We start from the raw sequence: 20,242 nt of genomic DNA on the forward strand, positions 1-20,242 counted from the left end.
ACCATCTGAAGAGTTTAAAAAGGGCTAAAAACGGCATTAAACAAAGCTAGAATACCAAATGTTTGAGATGTTGTTTTTTGCACAAAACGTCTTTTTTTAAAGTCAATTTAGAGCACTGTACTCAGACGTTCCTAAAGTTATGTGTCCTGATTTTTGTTAGGCTGGAGGGGTAGGTTAGGGGAAGGGATAGGGCTTGTTCGCCCTTCATACAGAGTTATTTTTTTAGATGCACACTTCAAACAGAGGGAGTTGGTGGAACAAGCAACGATTAGCACTATATCATCATAGTTTAATGTGTAGTTTTTACGTTTTATGGTTGAAATCTTCATAACAAGCATAAATAAAAAGGTCGCTAGTAGTTTGTCTCAGTAGCTAGCCAGCTAACTAACATACCTGTTCCACCTTAAATGGTGCAACAGATGGCAGGGGCTGCAGCATTTAAGGCGGAAAATAAAATCTAATCAAAGCTAATTTCAGCTCCCCATCACAGAGGAATTAAGAAATGGACAATAATAATTAATTTCTGCACCTTATCTTCCCTTTCTGAAGACCTACAATAAAACACGGCCTAAAGTTAACTAGTTAACCAGCAGCTAGGAACGTTAAATTACAGCACAACTTCAAAAATGGAACGTCCAATTCATCTGGCACCTACTACTATAAGGTCTCACAAGATAAAACCTCAGCATGTATACCACTGTGGACATTTCTAGGCTTTCTCCGGAGGTATCATTTCATGATCAAATTACATAGCAGTGTTCTATGATATTGAGCATATTGGTGTATTTTGATTTTATTTTTGGTGTATTAGATTTATTTCAAACTTTTTCCCATTTTCTCCCAATTTTCTCCCAATTTTTTCCCAGTTTAGCTAGGCCAATTAGGGAGAAGAATAGCATATGCGTCCTCCGATACATGTGAAGTCAGACTCCGCCTCTTTTTGAACAGCTGCTGATGCAGCATTGCCAAGTAGCATCACAGTGCTAACGCTCGGAGGAAAGCGCAGCGACTCGGTTCTGATACACCAGCTCACAGATGCAGCCTTGGGCTGATCCACATCACCCTAGAAGTGATGAGGGGAAAGAGATAGCGTCATCTACCGTGCCCACCCAGAGAGAGCAAGGCCAATTGTGATCTCTCAGGACTCTGGCAGCTGATGGCAAGCTGCATGTCCAGGATTCAAACAAGCAATCTCCTGATCATAGTAAAAAAATATATATAAATAGATAAAGACATAAATAAATGCGGTTAATTTGATCAGTTCTCCATATTCAGCAACTCAATTATAAGAAGCTTAAGAGCTTATCATACCAAAGTATTGATGACTGCGTTACGGCTGCAGCACTGTCTCTAATGTGACACCTGCCTGTAAAATGCTTGGGTTTCCTGACAGACACTTCCTGTGAATATCTGACGGCTTCACTGCTATTTTACGAGTGGAAATTTACGGGTTTGTGGTCCCCTGAGAATTGGGGCAAAAGGTGAACTGTTGTTAGCATCAATGCTCCTAAGCATGACCGTAATGACCCTGCAGGGCCCCAGGCTTTCACAACCGCCTGTGCAGGAGACGTCAGTTAAGGTTAAACATCTATCATTGTTCACGAGTCCAGAGTTGCTGAGTTGATGGGTTAAAACGTCAAGAACCAGTTTACTCTGTGAGCTGACACTTCTGTCGTTTCCCAAGGGCGCCGAGTTCACGACAGGCATCAAGATATGAGTATTCGGTGTCTGAGTACTGTGCACACGTGGTACTTTACTTTAAGTAAGAGAATTTGGCACAAATATATAGAACTGCTATTTACGATTTACTGGTGTAAATCGATCACAAAATGTGAACACTTGCCAGCAGACTCAATAACTAGTTCATCTCCCATGACTTTTGGCACTTTTGTTGCTGCTATTGTTAGAAGAAGAACCCTTTAATACACATATTTAGCTGTGAGTGTAGTGTCAATGTTCAATACTGTAAAAATAATACAAAGATATTGCTTGTTTATAACATATTAAAGCACTATCTATGTATTGTTGTAATAATCACCTGTTGAACTGTGATGATAATGAAATGTTTGTGTCACATGGTTACAATATAATCACAGAAATACTTATTTTTAGTGTTTTTAATGCATGTCACGGCTTAAGCTGAATATCAAAGCTAAATTTGAGTTCAAATCAATTAATCTGTAAATTAGGGCGCTGCCACCATGATAGAGAGATGACTAGTTCGAATCCCAGTCATGCAGCTTGCCATCAGCTACCAGAGCCCTGAGAGAGCACAACTGGTGGCGCTCTTTCCCCTCATCACTCCTAGGGTGATGTGGATCAGCACAAGGCTGCATCTGTGAGCTGATGTATCAGAACCGAGTCGCTGTGCTTTCCTCCGAGCGTTAGCGCTGTGATGCCACTCGGCAATGCTGTTTATTAACTGAATAATAAGCGTGTGGTTCATGACTTTAAACACAGACCACTTAAAAATGATGAGTTTCTTTGATTGTACCAAATTGAAAACCTCTGGAATATAATCAAGAGGAAGATGGATGATCACAAGCCATCAAACCAAACTGAACTGCTTGAATTTTTGCACCAGGAGTAAAGCAGCATAAAGTTATCCAAAAGCAGTGTGTAAGACTGGTGGAGGAGAACATGATGCCAAGATGCATGAAAAAACTATGATCAGAAATCAGGGTCATTCCACTAAATATTGATTTCTGTACTCTTAAAACTTTATAAATATGAACTTGTTTTCTTTGCATTATTTGACATATATTTAAAAAGCTGAGTTTCAGACACGGCCGTGGGTCAGAACCAGGAAAAGCAGGTAGGTGTCAGTGGGTTCACTTGGCTTGTGGGAATGAATGAAAGCGAGTATCAGGTGTGCTGCAATCTACAGCACACGCTGGGCCTTTATCTGTGTGAGATGGGAGGGTAAAGTCACTATCAGGCCATCTCTACCACAGAGGCACACAGGGTTATCAGCCCGGCTGATAAATACAGATACGTACACTGCCTTCTGTTTGACGGCCTGCTGTTACGGTACATGAATATGAGCCCATTCCAAAACTACACGCATGTTGCAAGTGGAAGCGTGGCCTTTGAATGTTATCAGTGTTTGGTGTAATGAGTACCAGAGTGAAGTGAACACAAAAAAGGTACTGGAATAAGTAACCAATGGATAGAGTATTAACTACTCGGGTCATGTTATTTGTTTTGTATGTTAGTTATTATGTGTATGATTTAGTTACTATTATAACCAATAAGCCGTTATTTAGTTATTTAGTTATTTAGTTTAATCGGATTAGCTTTAAAACCAATGAAAGAAAGCTTATGCTTTGCATAACAGAGACAATGTACATTCATAAAATAAAATAAAGCAAATGTGCCTCTGTTACATCACTTCCTTCCAATTGCCTCATAATTGCCATACTTTTTTTCAGCCTAAAAGGACTCAAATATGCTAAAACTTACAGTTTGATGAGGCAGCAAATATAAAAAATGTTTTATCTTTTTTTAGATACACATGAACCTTTTTTGGATTTACTGAGATGTAAGAAGGAGGCAGAAATATTTTTGTTGTTATAAAATAAGGATTTTTGTTGTGTATTACATTATTATTACCAGAACTACTGTGTAGGAGTGGGCGATATGGCCCTTAAATAATATCACAATATTTCATGATATTTTTGCGATAACGATACTCTTGGCGATATAAAAACAGACTGAATAAAAAAAAATAATAATAATTTTAAGAATATAAACAATTACATACAATATAATATGGTACACCCCTAACGAACTCAAATAACCAGCAAATAAACATAAAATTGGACTGTTAGGAGAACTCGACAAAACAGCATTTTAATTACTCAGTACTTTCCTAAAAGCACTGGCAGAAAAAATGGCATGTTGTTAATAATCAATGCAATATAAGAATAATAGGCAAACAAAAACATGATTAAAATTGTTAGACATTTTAAATGCCTTGAATGGCACATCAATTAATAAATCATTAACATGCCTAGGTACATTATAATTACCTTCAATTTAATCAAAAAGTAGTAGTTATAAATAAGAAGTACAAAAAAGCCTGTGATTTTATTTTAGTGTTTTGCAGTCAATCTTATTTTTTTTTCATGGTTATTTAAAGATGAGGTTAATTTCTTACTTACATTTTTCACATTATTCACTTTTCCTGAGATATAATTTAATGCCTTCCCTCCTAAAATTCCAGACATTTTAAGACAATTATGTATATATGTATACATAATTGTACCCACGGGTACCCTGGTTGTATCACACCTTAAACAGAATTTCATTACAATGTATATTTGTGACATGCACTATTTATCATGAAGATGTTTTGTGTAGAAAAGTATTGTGATGTTATATTTCCACTGTATCGTCCACCCCTACAGACAAACCTATCTTAACAAACATCAAGCACATCACGCACCTCTTCCTCCATAAGCCACCACACCTTTTCACACCTCCCTCTTTAATCTGACAGCTTTTCTAAACAAGTATGTTCTGAGGTGAACGGTACATGCCACAGGACCATGCCACGGGTATTTGACTGTCAGGCACTTCTCTCAGTGTGGGGACAGAGAGAGAGAGAGAGAGAGAGAGAGAGAGAGAGAGAGTGATCCCTCCATTTTTCCGTCTGGATGAGAATGTGTCGCTGCCACAGACAGCAGCACATGGCAGCAGCCAGACTGTGGTGAAAGCACGGCTCTATTAGATGAGCAACTCAGGAGCTGTCAGCTCTGTTTTTCACACATCAAAACTCGCATTCAGAGCAGCATCATCATCGCAGGATTCAACCTAAATATATAGAATGGAATAAATCCAATAAATCACATGCGCTAAAAACTAACTCAATGGAAACTGTCTGGCTGATTTCTACACTAAAGCTATGAGGAGTAACCCGGTGATAGATAGAGGTCTTATGAGGAGTTAGCGATGGTGGAAAGGTTGAGTTAATGCAGGGAAAACGGGCTGTTCTAATGCGTCCGGCAGAGCCCGTTTCTCTGTGATGGATCACCGACTGACAGGATTTGGCTACTGGCTCTCAAGGGGGACGGAGTGGAGGTCAGGGTCAGCTGCACTAAACAGCCTGTGTTTCCTGCTCAGGGTTTACCTCAACACAGGATGACAATAAGAGCTTCCCAGTTCCTCACACTGGTCATCATGCTGGGGAGACTGTGGGTCTCTAATCTGCAAGATCCAAAACTTTAATAACTGTATAAGTTGTGAGGTTTTATCTTGTCAGTGAGGTTAAACACAGGCCAGTGGACTCATGGCAAGGTAACATGAATTACTGGAGTTACTGGAGTGAGGTCTGATAGTGGGTTCCAGAAGATCCAAAATTGTGCTGGCAGTAGGGGTGTGCCATATCGTATTATACCCAATAACATGGGCAACAGTTTTGAATATCATGAAGATTATTATACCCTGAAATATTGTGTCATATCACCCTAATTATCACATCAGGGTTCTACTTTTTTACTGTTTTTAGCTAAAGAAAAAAATCACACTGTTCTCATTTCCCATTATATATCTAATAGAGACTAGAGATTATATCTGTCTAGTATCATTTATTTTACTTTATTTCTGGATAATTGACTTTTGTTACAAACCTGATAAAATTCTTGTATTTTTAAAAAATATTCATTTCATTGCAGGGGTAAATTCTTGAGATATTTTTTTTAATTCAGTGTTTTGCCATATCGCCAACAGTATTGTTATCACAAAAATACCTTAAAATATCGTGATATTATTTTAGAGCCATATCGCCCACCCCTAGCTGGCAGTGTAACAAGTCTAAGAGAATATGTCATTAAAGTCAATACCACCCACAGTGGACAGTGCAGTGGATAGTTATGATCGTGACCACTGGCCTCTGGATAAAATCACATCCACATTCAATGCATAGTTTGCCGGTCACTGCAACATTTTTAAAAATTCATAAGACACAATATTATTTCCTCTCTACAAACAATGGGTGATGCTGCTGTGATACTAATGGAGCAAACCTAGCTTAAGACTAAAAGCTGTGTTATTAAGATTGAGTTACTTGTGTGTTTCTTCCTGTGAAACAATAATGTTTAATAAATAGATTAGGCACGATATCCTACATTTAAATGCTCTTCTTTAAGTGAAGTTCTTCAATTAAAACCAGCTCGTTTTAAAGTTCAGTACTTTTTAATGAGGAAATATCGAGTGTAGGGGTCGGGCTCCGGTTAGCTCAGCTTCAATCAATAAACTGAAACTTGGAATGAGAGAACTTTTCTGTTACATTCTGTTAAGCATATGTTATGTCTCTATTGGCAGGTGGTGTGGTGATGTGTAATAGCTTTGTGAATGCTAAATAATGTGAGAAACATTCGACCTACCTGTGCTGCTCTGCGGTCTCGTTGTCGGGCAGCTCCATGTCACAGACGCCGCAGCGCTCCTTTGGACTCTGGGCCTCGTGTTTCGCGGCTGCGGCGAAATCGCCCAGCTTGCTGAAGAACTCCCTCTGAATGAAGCTCTGGTGGAAGAGCCCCCCATAGGCACTGAAGTCCACGGACATGGCGAGGGTGGGCGGCATGTGCAGCGACGAAGCCACGGACACGGGCATGGGCAGCAGACCCTCGCCCTTATGGTTAGGCGGCATGGAGTACAACGAGGCGAGGTGCGACTCGGCCAGAGCCGCCATATTGGCCTGCGCCATTTGGCTACCATCTCTGTAGGATTCAGGAGTGCCATCGGCGGAATGGAGCTCCCGGGCACTGGTGATGACGCTACCTCTCGTGGGGGTTCCTGGGGTGCCCCTGTGTTGTTTAGAATCGTTGAAGCCGTCTCCGTTTCTGGAGGAGACTCCCTCTTGACCACAGTCCTCGTCCACCTGCATCATCTCAGTCTTGATCGTATCCAGCAGTGGAGAAGAGTCTTGAGGTGGAGTGAGACCCTGCGGCATGGAGCCTTCCAGAAGGGTCTGTCCGATGCTCATCAGGCTCTCGACAGCAGCCTTATTGTGGCTGATGGTGGGAATTCCCAGCGGTGCTGAAACTGAGGGCTTCTTGTCCATCATGTTGACCAGGGCCAGCCTGTGGCGGGCAGCTGTGTTGAAGCCGCCTTCTTGAATGGAATGCTTTTTGGAGAGAAATGCGCTCTTCAGGTACTTCATCCGGCGCTCGTCGTCATCTTCTGCGCCGTTCTCGTTCATATTGATGTCGGTGTCGTTCTCCTCCGAGGACTGAATGGTCTCCAAGATCTTCAGACACTGCTCCTCCAAGTACTCGATCTCCAGGATCTCAGCCGCGTACAGCAGGTCATCCAGGTCTTCCAGCTTAGCCTGGAGCGTGGCGGTGTAGGCGTACTCCAGGATCTGCTGGAAAGTCTTTGGTGAGAGGAAGTCCAGGGTGTAGTGCTGGCTGTTGCGGTGGAACAGGATCTCGAACATCTTGCTGACGCAGGCCAGCACGGTCCTGTGGGCACGGAACTCCTGGCTGTCCACCATGATGACCACATCGCACAGCGTCCCCGAGAGACGCATCTGGTTGGCCTTCTGCAGGAGGCTGGTGGGGTGGCCGGGGTTTTGGAGATGGATTACGCCCATTTTAGTCAATTCCATTAGACTGACTTTGATCAAACCATCTCACAGGGTCGTCTTCCCGTCTTCTCGTGTCTCGATTTTCTCCGTAAGACGTCTGAAGGAGAGGAAAAGCACAGGCACAAGCGTTAACCATCATCATGCTTCAACGTTAAGGTTAGGAAAATTTACAACCAGCGACAGAGAACCAAATCACCTCATTAATCTCAGTCACAGGCAGCGCTGAGGGTGTTATTTTTAAACATACCTGGAATGAATGACATTCTGAGAAACGCTAAGGGGAGTTCTTGTTGTCAAGCACTGCGCTCATAAAGTGAGCAGCTCCGCATTTACGTGCAATTATGCAACGGCAGTGTTTACAGGGAAAGTTGCAGCGAAACTGAACCGACTGCATTCAGAACATGCCTGAAAGTAAAGGTTATAAAAGAGGAACTACGTTGATTTAACACAATTTCTTGCATAATCTAGTCAATAATATGTAAACAAACTCATTGAGAGTGGTTTGATGTGAAATTGTGCATTGCTTTGGTACATTATTAAAAAATTTGAGGACAAAAAGCAGGGTTTGCAATATAATACAATACAATAAAATATAATACAATACAAATGCCATAATTTACTATGTAAATCCACTATCTGCACTCAAACAAGTCTTTAGAGATTTGTTTTGTCACTGTCATGCAATAACCTTGTCCTTTTGTAATTTCCAAAACACTAACTTTACGAAAACACAAAAAACCCTTCTTAGCCTTTAGTAAAAGTCTATTTATTGATTATTTATCATGAAATTTGGACAAAATGTAAAGAACAACTACCAAATTGAAATTATGTCACAAAGTAAAATCAGAATGTGTAGAGACACAAGGTTTATGCATGGTAATGACATGTAAGGATAGATCTCATAAATTACTCATTTTAAACTGATTTAATATAAAAGTATATGATGGCTAACAGTGCACTGCATTAAATTGTCTACTATAAGATAGTAAAGAAAGCCTAAACTTCCGGTCAACATTTATATCATGATATATTTCTCAAAATCTGCCAAAATCCCCAATAATTTGCCATTATTAGGCACAATAAAACATTACAGCATTGACATCACAATGTCCACATGCGCCTTAGTCAAATCGCAGGACATGCACTGTCATATAAGGCAAACTGAACCAACCATAAACGTCATGCTACAACTTGCTTGATACAAAAGAATAAACTGTACTGTTCTTATTTTCCAATACATTTCCTGCAGTTTTAGCAATCCCGATTTTAGAGTAAAATGCAATAAATAAATATGCATACTTACATTGATTTAATAATAAAATTAATTAAGAAGTAGTTTGGTGTGAATATTTACTGTGGACCTCTACCTTGCTCTGCCTCACACTACCTCCAGCTTAGTTATACTGTATCATGTGATCACAGTCTGTGAAGCATGACAAGCTCCCTCTGTTGCTGCATGCGGGTATTACAGTTTAAGTTTGCTGTTATTTAAGGTATTATCACAATTCTTTGTATGAAATTATCCTACAAATTTATACTATGCTAAAAATACAAAAAATAATACAAAATGCAAAAATCGCAATCAACTCAAAAATTATTTTTGTAGCTATAAACGTCTAAAAAAGAATTTTCCAATTCCTGTAATAAGCTCTGTATTTTAAAATATCTGTAAAATATCTATAAAAAGTAATAATTACTTTATTAGTCATTAAAATATTTTCTATTGCAAAATATATTAATACTGATTTACATCCAGCCCTACTCTAAAAAAAACAGTGTCTAAGGAATCAAGCGCAGCATTCCTAATCATTCTGCGCAAAAGCTTCCTGTGAGGAAAGCTTTTAAAGGCATTCAACTGTTCAGACGTCTGGGTCTCATCACCACAACTGTAAACAATTCTGACTTGGCAAGTATCACTAGAAAGGAACATTTCACACCCCGACACTCTGAAAGACTGTGTTTAGAACTACATCTTAAACATTAAATTAAGCAGAAATGGCTCGCCTTCTCCTCCCTGTGCCTTCTACCAGTTTAAAACCAGTTTAAAGCCAAAGGGTCATTTAAGGTTAGAGAGGAGGAAGGAGGCGGTGGGAAGTGAAGTCTGAAGCTCTAAGCTGAAGAGAGAGAGAGAGAGTCTGAGGCTGGACGTGGAGGACCGGTCAGCGCTCTCGTGAGGTTCCTCCTCTCCTCCTCTATGATGAATGACTTCAACAGGCACGCTTTTCCAAAACAACATTACATAATCTCACATTAGATCTCCATTAGAGGAGGAGGAGCACGAGGAGGAGGGCAGGTCAGGCTGACCACTGACCAACCCACAACATGACTGTTTCAGTGTGTGTGTGTGTGTGTGTGTGTGTGCTCTGTCCAGCTCAGAGAACCACCACAAAAAAATGAAAACTAGGAATCTACCCAACCAGCATTTCAACATCTATTTGTTTATTTATGGGTAAATCAACATCATTGAACTATTTTTATATATATGTACAGCTCTGGAAAAAAAATGAGACCACTTCAAAATAATTTGTTTCTCTGATTTAACTATTTATAGGTATATGTTTGAGTAAAATGAAATATTGGTATTTAGAGCTTTTACTTGCTGAAAATGAGAAATGTGTGAAATAAAAAAGATGAATTCAGTGCTTTCAGACCTCAAACAAGGCAAATAAAACAAGTCTATATTCATTATAATATCGTTTTAGAAGTTTTAAAACTTCAGAAATCAATTTTCATGCATCTTGGCATCATGTTTTCCTCCACCAGTCTTACACAATGCTTTTGCATAACTTTATGCTGCTTTACTCCTGGTGCAAAAATTCAAGTAGTTCAGTTTGGTTTGAGGGCTTGTGGTCATCCATCTTTCTCTTGATTATATTCCAGAGGTTTTCAATTTGGTTAAATCAAAGAAACTCATCATTTTTAAGTGGTCTCTTATTGTTATCTTATTTTTTTCCAGAGCTTCCGTGTCATTGTGTACATTTATAAAGTATCTTATAAAGTATACTCTTATAAAATATGGTTCTTCAACAGTTCTTCAAAGACTGTGGTTTCACTTGAAGCAGAAGTGAAAGAACTTTCTTATTAAGCACCTTTTAGTTTGTTGTATTGTATTATTAACACCTACATTTTGATATTTGACCATTAAATATGTAATACACTCATTATAACAACGATATTTATATAAAAAAGGCAATATGTATGTTGTTTTCAACAGTTTAACACTCTACTATAGCATGGTGATGCCTTTTTGATTATTACACCATCTTTTTTGTTGCTTAGTTTCCAAAACTTTGCCTTTTTTACTATTTATTGCCTAGGGGCAACCTTATGTAGCTAGAGCCCTTTTGTTGAGAATAATGCTAAAGCAGTTGTGGTAATTATTTTCCTTTCAAAAAAATAAAACTACAATTTGACCACAACGTTGAATGTCAGTCATGTTCCAGATGGGTATGTAGCAGCAACATGCACTAAGAAGCAGCGTGCTTTGTGCCAAACACACCGCGCTCGTGCTGTCTCGTGCCGCTGACAGCAGAACAGAGCGTTGCAAACAGAGACATCTTCAGTGCACAACCGTGCAGCAGGTCTCGCGCTCTGAAAGTCTCTCCGTTCTCTGCGTGCAACAAGCACGCCTCAACCAAGCAGATCATCTGCCCGCCCGCGCGAGCGAGCGACTGACTTAGCGCGAGAGAGCGTGCACGAGCCGGGCGACTGGCTGCACCTGGCTGGCTGGCTGGGATGCATGCATGCAGCCTACGGGACGCGGTATTATAGTACTAGAGCGCGCGCTGCTGCAACAGTTTGCCATCCAATGATTCGCTTCAAACGCACGAGTCACTTGAGGTGAGCGAGCCGCACGTGGAGAGTGTGCTCAGAGTGCTCAGCACCCAGACCCAGACCTCTAATGCATCTCGCGCTCCTCACTCCTGAGCACGCGCTGCTCCAGAGAACATAAACACACATATATAAACACAAACTGAGCGGCTTACCTGTGCCTCACGCGCGCTCCGGCTCCAGCGTCACTGATGTTACAGGTGCTGTTTCTCGCGCTGTTGTGTTTCTCCGGTTATAGTGAGGCAGCAGCAGCAGCAGCGCGAGCGCGCGACCTACCGAGGATTCACAGAAAGCCGCTCCGCGCGCTCACTCCACTTTCGGCTATGCAAATGAGCGGACCTGACGTCACCGCGTTGACTCACAGCCCCGTTCAGAAGAAGCGCGCGAGAGCGAGAGAGAGAGAGGCGGCGGCTCCCGCGCGCTGCTGGTGTTTATTTGTTTCTTTTTTCTACTTTTTCTCTCAGTTTTTTACTTGTGTTTTAATTTTTAGACAAAGCAACATTTACATTTACTTACTTTAGTTTTAAAAAGCAAATACAGAATTAAAAAAAATAAAAACCACCTGTTTCCTCATAAAAAGTTTTTTTTTTTTTTTTACTGTACCCATTCAGGTTTTTATGTAAAGATTTATGTGATGTTATGCTCATTTTGGTTTGATGGCTTGTGATCATCCACCTTCATCTTGATTATATTCCAGAGATTTAAAATTTTTCAATTTGGTTAGAAACTCCTAATTTTTAAGTGGTCTCTTATTTTTATCTTATTTCTTTTCCAGAGCTTCCGTTTCATTGTTTGCATTACTCTTATAAAGTATGGTTCTTCAACGGTTCTTCAAAGACTGTGGTTTCATTTGAAGCAGAAGTGAAAGAACTTTCTAGTTAAGCACCTTTTCCTTTGTTGTACTGTATTATTTGTTTTTGTTTTCTACTTTTTCTACTTTTTTTTCTGATTTTTATATTCAGATAGATTATATTTAGATTTTGTAGTGAACCACACAAACATTTTAAGTTAGTTTACACCAACTTTTTAAGTTTTTCCTAAATGTTTTTAAAAAAATATTGTGTGCGTTCCAATTGCGTACTAATTATTAACACTAACTAACAAGGTTTTTATTGACATTTTTTTCTTTAGATTTTGTTGTGAGCCACCTGTTTCCTCATTAAACTTTTTGTGTTTTTTTGTAAATAATGAAAATAAAAATATTCAGTGATTTTTTTACTGTACTCTAAAGCCCCCACCCCATTTAGATTTTTATATTCAGATTTAGTGGTGAACCACCTGTTTACACAAACTTTTTAAGTTATTCCTAAATGGTGTAAAAACTATGTTGTCTGCGTTCCAAGTGCGTTCTTATTACTAATACTAACTACTATTTTTTTTTTTATTATAAATTTGGACTTTGTTAAAAAAAATGTTTTGTTTTTTTTGGTGAACCACCTGTTTCCTCATTAAAACTTTTTTTGTGTTTTTTGTAAATAATGAAAACTAAAATATTGGGTGAATACTTTTTACTGTACTCTCAAACCACACCCCATTCAGATTTTTTTATATTCAGATAGATTATGTTCAGAGTTTGTAGTGAACCACCTGTTTACACAAACTTCTACGTTTTTCGTAAATGGTGTAAAAAGATGTTGTGTGCGTTCCAATTGCGTACTAATTATTAATACTAACAATTTTTTTCTAATTTTGACTTTTTTAAATAAACATTTAAACATCTATTTTTTTCTATCAGGTTTTGTGGTGAACCACCTGTTTCCTCATTAAAACTTTTTGTAAATAATAATAATAATAATAATAATATTAATAAAAAATAAAAAATATATATATATATGGTGATTTTTTTTTACTGTACTCTGAAGCCCCACCCATTCAGATTTAGTGGCGTACCACCTGTTTACACAAACTTTCATGTTTTCAGAAATGATTAAAAAAAATTGTATGCGTTCCAATTGCGTACTTATTACTAATACTAACTAACTGTACTTTTTTGTGTAAAGCAACATTTACACTTGCACTGCTTCCTCACTGTCAAAATGAGTCAGTACATACAGTAAATACTGTGTTTAGTACTAAACTACGCAATGCATGTAATGCATACAGTGACATTCTACTATTTCTGTATTCTGTATTGTTTTTAATATATTCTTTTCATGCAAGCTTTCGATAAGATTAGAAACTATAGCCATATTTTGTTGCTGAAGTAAAAGTGTCTCCTTAACTGACTATGTTTTAAGGTATGATAGGTAATTGGAGCTCTTGAAATTTAAAACAGTTTTTAACCTCAAAGTATTCATGTAGCCAAGACGTGTCAGGGTTAACGAACAACATTTGGGCAAAAACTACAAATCTAGACAAACTACAAATTAGATTTTTTTTTAATTTGCGTTAACATTAACTTTAAAATATTCAGCACTACAGTGAATACACCATCGCAACTGTTTAAAACCGTTCCAATTGGATATTTTTTCTTAACAATGTGAACAGGCTTAATAGATATTAATGGAAATATCTTTATTAATCATTTGACAGCATTAAAAAAATACCAAAGATCTTTTCTCAAAAAAAAAAACTCTCACCACCAAAACCAGTCCGACACACACACACACTCTCCCAGAACAGTGAATGGCACAGTGTGTTCTGCACGGCTAATGGTGAAACCTCATGCTATCCTACACTGAGGTATGAGGGCAGCAACACTGGTTTTCTTCATTCTTGTTAGTCAGCGGACAGTGACCGCTCGGGTGGGATGTGGTTGAGCTGTGGATTTGTGGTTAGCACGTAGCCTAAAAACACAATATTCAGCGTGCACAGGAGCCTGTGTGTTAAAGGAGAACTCTGGTGTAAAATGTACTTTTGTTGTAGTAAAACATGATAAAAAGTTCTTATCTTTGATGAACAGCACGCCTCCGTTCTCCCACAGCGTTCAGAGATCCATAATTTTTAACAGTTTGTCCAAAACCCTTCAGACTGGGCGTCACGGGGCATAATTTACCCAGATGAATCACTTTTTAGACCGTAATCCACCTCAAAGTAGCTCCACACCTCCCTGCTAGAATCAGAGTTTCAGTGCTGAGCTCCTGGCGCCGGTTGCTACGCTATGCAGAGTCTATGTATATATATGTCTATGTCATTATCAGTTCAGTGATGGCGGCACTCGGAGCTGAAGCTAGTAGCGTTACGGGATGTAAACAGAGGTTTTTAATAATCTTCTTCTGCACTTTTTAAGTTATTAACACCTCGTTTTAAATGTCAGGGCTCTCCAGATTCTAGTAAGGAGTTGTGGAGCTACTTTGAGCTGGATAACGGTGTAAAAAGTGATTTATCAGGGTAAATTATGCTCCGTATCACTCAGTCTGAAGGCTGTTTGGACAAACTGTTAAAATTTCTGGATCTCTGAACGCTGTGGGAGAGCGGAGGTGTGCTATTCATCAAAGGTAAGAACTTTTTATCATGTTTTACTACAACAAAAGTCCATTTTACACCGGAGTTTTCTTTTAAATCTTGGAAAAAGGGTTATATCCATATATATAGAGTGCCTAAAAGTTTGTAAAAGACTTGTTAAAGATCATTTTACAGTTTTCATGCATATTTATTTGGATCTATGTCCTTTATTCTTTAACCAGGAACACAAAACAAGTAAACTCTGGTGTGAAATGGACTTTGGGTGTATTAAAACTTGACAAAAAGTTCTTACCTTTGTTGAATAGCACCCCTCCGCTCTCCTGCAGCTTTCTGAGATCCAGTATTTAGTGCACTTTTCCTAAACAGACTTTTAGATTAGATGATATGCAGATAAATCGCTTTTTACACCATTATCCAGGCTCATAGCTCCACACTTCATTGGTAGAATTCTGAGAGCTCTGACATTTAAAAGGAGGCATTTAAAACTTTAAAACTGCAGAAGAAGCTTATTAAAATTCACTCTTTATAACCCATAGCAAAGTAAATCTCCGGACGCTGTCATCTAAAATTTAAGTCACAATAAGTCAATTATCGAGTGTGAGAACGAATAGGTAGGATAGTTGAGCAGATTGTAAAGAATTCAATTCTTGAAAATGCATGAATTCCAGCTGTTGCCGAAAAACATATTTGATTACTGTTGATATTAGAATGCAAAGAACCAACAATTTCACAAATTACATAAACACATGCTCAAAAAGGTTTACTATTCATACTATTCGAAGATTGACTTATTGTGGCTTAAATTTAAGATAACGGCGCTCAGAGATTTATCTACGCTATGGGATGTAAAACGTGATTTTTAATAAACTTCTTGTGCATTTTTAAAGTTTTAAATGCCTTGTTTTAAATGTCAGGGCTATCCAAATTCTACCTAAAAAGTGTGGAGCTACTTTGAGCTTGAATAATGGTGTAGAAAGCGATTTATCTGCAGGGGCAAAATATGCCCCATATCATCCATTCTAAAGCCATTTTGGGCAAAGTGCCCAAAATACTGGATCTCAGAAAGCTGCAGGAGAGCGGAGGTGAGCGATTCAACAAAGGTAAGAACCTTTAATTATGTTTTAATACACCCAAAATCTATTTCACACCGGCGTTCTCCTTTGTAAATATATTTTGGAACCATGTACAGCAGTTTCTTTACTAAAGATCCAATAAGGATGCCTGCACAGCTGTGACTCCTCCTCCAGTGTGATGCATTAAACAAGGTTTTAGTATTAGCTCCACAGGAAAACACTGTCTACAAGCTTTTTAAAATGATTGTGGGTGAAAAGGTCTGCTGATAACCTGGTTTATCTGTAATATAAAAGTGATATAACCATGGCAAAAACATGCCATAAAATAAAGTCACATGCTATAATGGGTTGAATGATAATGTCCTGATTTTAGATTAGATTAGACTCAACTTTATTGCCATTGAGAAAGTACAAGTACAAGCCAATGATCTGCAGTTAACAACCTAAAGTAACAAACATATAAATAAGTGAAAAAATTAAGAGACCACTTCAAAAATGATGAGTTTCTTTGATTTTAACAATTTGAAAACCTCTGGAATATAATCAAGAGGAAGATGGATGATCACAAGCCATCAAACCACCAAACTGAACTGCTTAATTTTTTGCACCAGGAGTAAAGCAGCATAAAGTAATCCAAAAGCAGTGTGTAAGACTGGTGGAGGAGAACATGATGCCAAGATGCATGAAAAAACTGTTATTAAAAACCAACCAGGGTTATTCCACAAAATATTAATTTCTGAACTCTTAAAACTTCATGAATATGAACTTGTTTTCTTTGCATTATTTGAGGTCTGAAAGCTACATCTTTTTTGTTATTTCAGACATTTTTCATTTTCTACAAATAAATGCTCTAAATGACAATAATGTTATTTGGAATTTGGGAGAAATGTTGTCTGTGGTTTATAGAATAAAACAACAATGTGACATTGCATTTCTGCTTCTTCGCACCATATTTCTTCATTTTTAAAAACTTTGACTCTTTGGCCTCATACAGAAACTCTGCCCGTACTGTAGTGGCCACCTAAAAACATTACACTCAACTGATTAAAAACAAGATAAAGGGAATCCCAGTCAAAAGTTTCTACAGCCAGTCCAGACTGAAACATGGGCCAGGTAAAAATTCTCATCCAGTTTTATGTTTGAAACTACTTTACTTACTGTAGAGAGCTAAGATGTAGTTTTCAACCTGATTGGGCCTTTCTGATCCCAAATGGCTAGAAAATGTTTTAAATGTTAAAAATATATATATATTTAATATATATATATTTTTTCAAAAAAATAATTTTTTATACGTGTTATATTGAACTAATCCAAGATAGCTAGGACAAATTCAAAATGCACATTAAGCAAAAGTCCAGGTTAATTCATATATTAATAAGGGAAATAAATGCTATGGAGTGCGTGCAGTGAATCTCATGAAACTGCAAACACAGTGCATATCAGGCTATGATTGATATGTAATAAAACATAACTCATGATAATAAAAGAGATTATTGAGATAAATCATGAATAAAACCTTGTAGCATCCATCATGACATTTGCCAGTAATGGTAATGACACTTCACAGAGTGATTCTCTATAGGACTAATGTAGCTAACAAGTAACTCATGCTCTGTGTTGGGAATGGTTCACTCATTAACTCACCCACTACATTTTTAATGGAAGTCAAAAAAAGACTGAAAGTTTCACTATTAAAAATTGGTACTTTTGAGAACTCTACAATATAGCTTAAGCCCTATCTGGATGGGATTAGCTTCAACTTTTTGGAAGATATACTGTCCCAGGAAAAATTGTGATAGGTGATTAATAATGCGTTAATAATGCATCACAACATGAGTTTATGTGTTGGTGGCGTTCATGTGTGTGTAAACCAACACACAAGTAATCCCAATGGGCAGAATTGAGGTCAGCAAAAATGACTGAGGTCATGTCTATAAATTGTATGATAAGTCAGGAGAATCTCTCGCTATCTTTAAGAGACTTCTGAAGACAGAGCTCTTCAAAGAGCACTTACTCTCCTAACACCTCTAACTAACTACCTTCTACTACCAGATCAGGAGAATCTCTCACTATCTTTAATAAACTCCTGAAGACAGAGCTCTTCAAAGAGCACTTACTCTCCTAACACCTCTAACTAACTACCTTCTACTACCAGATCAGGAGAATCTCTCACTATCTTTAAGAGACTTCTGAAGACTGAGCTCTTCAAAGAGCACTTACTCTCCTAACACCTCTAACACACTAACTACTTCTAACCCCATTTCCTTCTCCCCCTCCTTCACTTCTCTATCCCTTTATTTCCCTTCGACCTCCTTTGAGCCCTATCTAAAATGGTTTATCTTAATTCCTATTACTTGTGTACTTCATTATTGTAAGTCGCTTTGGACAAAAGTGTCTGCCAAATGTGATGTAATGTAATGTAATGTAATAAGTCAATAACCTAATTATCGTAAAAGGCCTAATTACAAGACCTGAGCTGATGATGAGGCCTAACCAAACCAAAGAGTCTTACTTCAAATATCGTTTTCTATCAAATTAATCAATTAAAAAATTACATTAAAAAATCATATTTGATCTAAAATTAAAAGTGAACACGTCTAGACGCATTGATTTATATCTATGGAAAAGAAAGGATTTTTTAAAACAATATCTTTATTGCATTTTCAAAATGACCAAAGGCATTAAAGGAGTATTTCATAAAGTGAGTTTTGCAGAATTGTTATACTTCAGCCATGTTCAGGTTTTTGTGGTGTTCTTCTTTAGGCTTCTTCAGTTAGCAGGATAACTATATTTACATAATACCAAAGTACCAATTTAATTCAATTATCAATCATCAAAGTCAGCAAGCTCCTCCTTTTCAAGAAAATTGAGAAAAACCCTCCAAATCTCTCTAAATTCCTTCATTCTACCCTTAATAAATTCCTCGTATCCACTGTGGTAGACCAGGAGCATCCTCTTTTTTTCCAAGATATTACCAAAAAACACCCTGATGTTTTCCATAAAACCTTTCTTTATAAACAGACTTAAAACACAGGTCTGATTAAACAAAGAAATGATTAGAGTGCTGACCCTGGCCACCACTTCAGCACTCACAGACATCTCTAATCAATATTCATTAATGACCTCTGCTTTTTGTGACATTTGGAGACTATTTTAGAAATGTATTTCTTTTTTTTTATTTTTATTTTTTCTCTCAATTTACCTTCCCACAACACGAGGAAGGTGAACGCTAGCACACGCCTCCTACAATACATGTGAAGTCAGACTCCGCCTCTTTTTGAACAAGAAGCATTACAGTGCGCTAACATTCGGAGGAAAGCACAGCGACTGGGTTCTGATACATCAGCTCACAGACGCAGCCTTGTGCTGATCCACATCACCCTTCGGAGCGATAAGGGGAGAGAGTGCCATCTACTGTACCCACCCAGAGAGAGCAAGGACAAATGCGCTCTCTCAGGGCTCCAGCAGCTGATGGCAAGCTGCATGACCGGGATTCAACCCAGCGAAGAAGCTCCAAAAAAGACCCAAACGCCTTTCTCACCAAAAGCTGCAGCCCAGTGTATTAAATTTAAATTTAAGATTTTTTATATTTATATTTATCATTTTAAATCAGCAGTATGTGGACGCAGCAATCTTGTTCTGATAGAATAGCAGACCAGAGTGCGAGTTAACTAATATTGCAGGACTTTTTTAGGATTTTTTAAAAAACTATTTAGACTTTACATAAATCTACGATTTCAGTAGTATCAGCTTAATTCAATCTATCATTAAATTAAATCAGTAAGATAGCACATCTGTGGCCTTTTTAGAACCTGATTGAGACGAATTTTGAGACGAAGATATTTTAAGATAAATTAAGCCTTTTTTAGCCAAACCAAACTAACCAAGCTAAACCAAACATTTTCTACAGATTCATGGACACCCTGGAGGATATATGAGGACAGTTGGTGAGGTGCTTCTAAAAGTTTAGTGGTGGCAGTGAAAGGCTTGTATTGGTAAATATTTACTAAATATTTTCAAGGAAAGTCAACATTTTGAAAAAAATAAGTATTATTTCTAGATTTCTAGATTCTATTTTGTAAAATAAACAAATAAAAATGTGAATGTAGTAGCCTGAGTTATTAATTTGTGAGTCCCTTTTCTGAGAAAGTCAACAATTAGAGAATCACAAGTCTTCATTTCTTGATGTTTTGTCCAAACCTCAAGTCATTATTTTGAGAAAACAAGCCGTGATTTTGATACTTAGCCCAAATTCTCAGAAAACAAGTTGAGATGATGAGATATTACATAAATTTCTTATAAAAAAAAGGTGCAGCAATCAAAAGCCCTATGTACTAAGTATTTT

General features: G+C 37.8%; 1 protein-coding gene and 1 long non-coding RNA gene across 2 annotated transcripts in view; both read right to left on the reverse strand.

Moving 5' to 3' along the window:
• The window catches only part of zbtb16b (zinc finger and BTB domain containing 16b), a 94,363-nt gene extending 82,637 nt beyond the window's left edge, over window positions 1-11,726 (reverse strand). Inside the window, exons 1-2 of the mRNA XM_007231435.4 lie at window positions 11,575-11,726; window positions 6,387-7,685 (exon numbers count right to left, since the gene is read on the reverse strand). Of these exons, the coding sequence (XP_007231497.3) occupies window positions 6,387-7,609 (1,223 nt within the window). The 5' untranslated portion in view covers window positions 7,610-7,685; window positions 11,575-11,726. The remainder of the gene's footprint in view (window positions 1-6,386; window positions 7,686-11,574) is intronic.
• LOC125782549 (uncharacterized) overlaps window positions 1-16,575 on the reverse strand; it is a 207,295-nt gene extending 190,720 nt beyond the window's left edge. Inside the window, exon 1 of the long non-coding RNA XR_007425255.1 lies at window positions 16,428-16,575. This is a non-coding gene — a long non-coding RNA (uncharacterized LOC125782549). The remainder of the gene's footprint in view (window positions 1-16,427) is intronic.
• Window positions 16,576-20,242: the final 3,667 nt, after the last annotated feature.

Source organism: Astyanax mexicanus, chromosome 18 (assembly GCF_023375975.1).
Source record: "Astyanax mexicanus isolate ESR-SI-001 chromosome 18, AstMex3_surface, whole genome shotgun sequence".
In the NCBI taxonomy this organism is placed as follows: Eukaryota; Metazoa; Chordata; class Actinopteri; order Characiformes; family Acestrorhamphidae; genus Astyanax; species Astyanax mexicanus.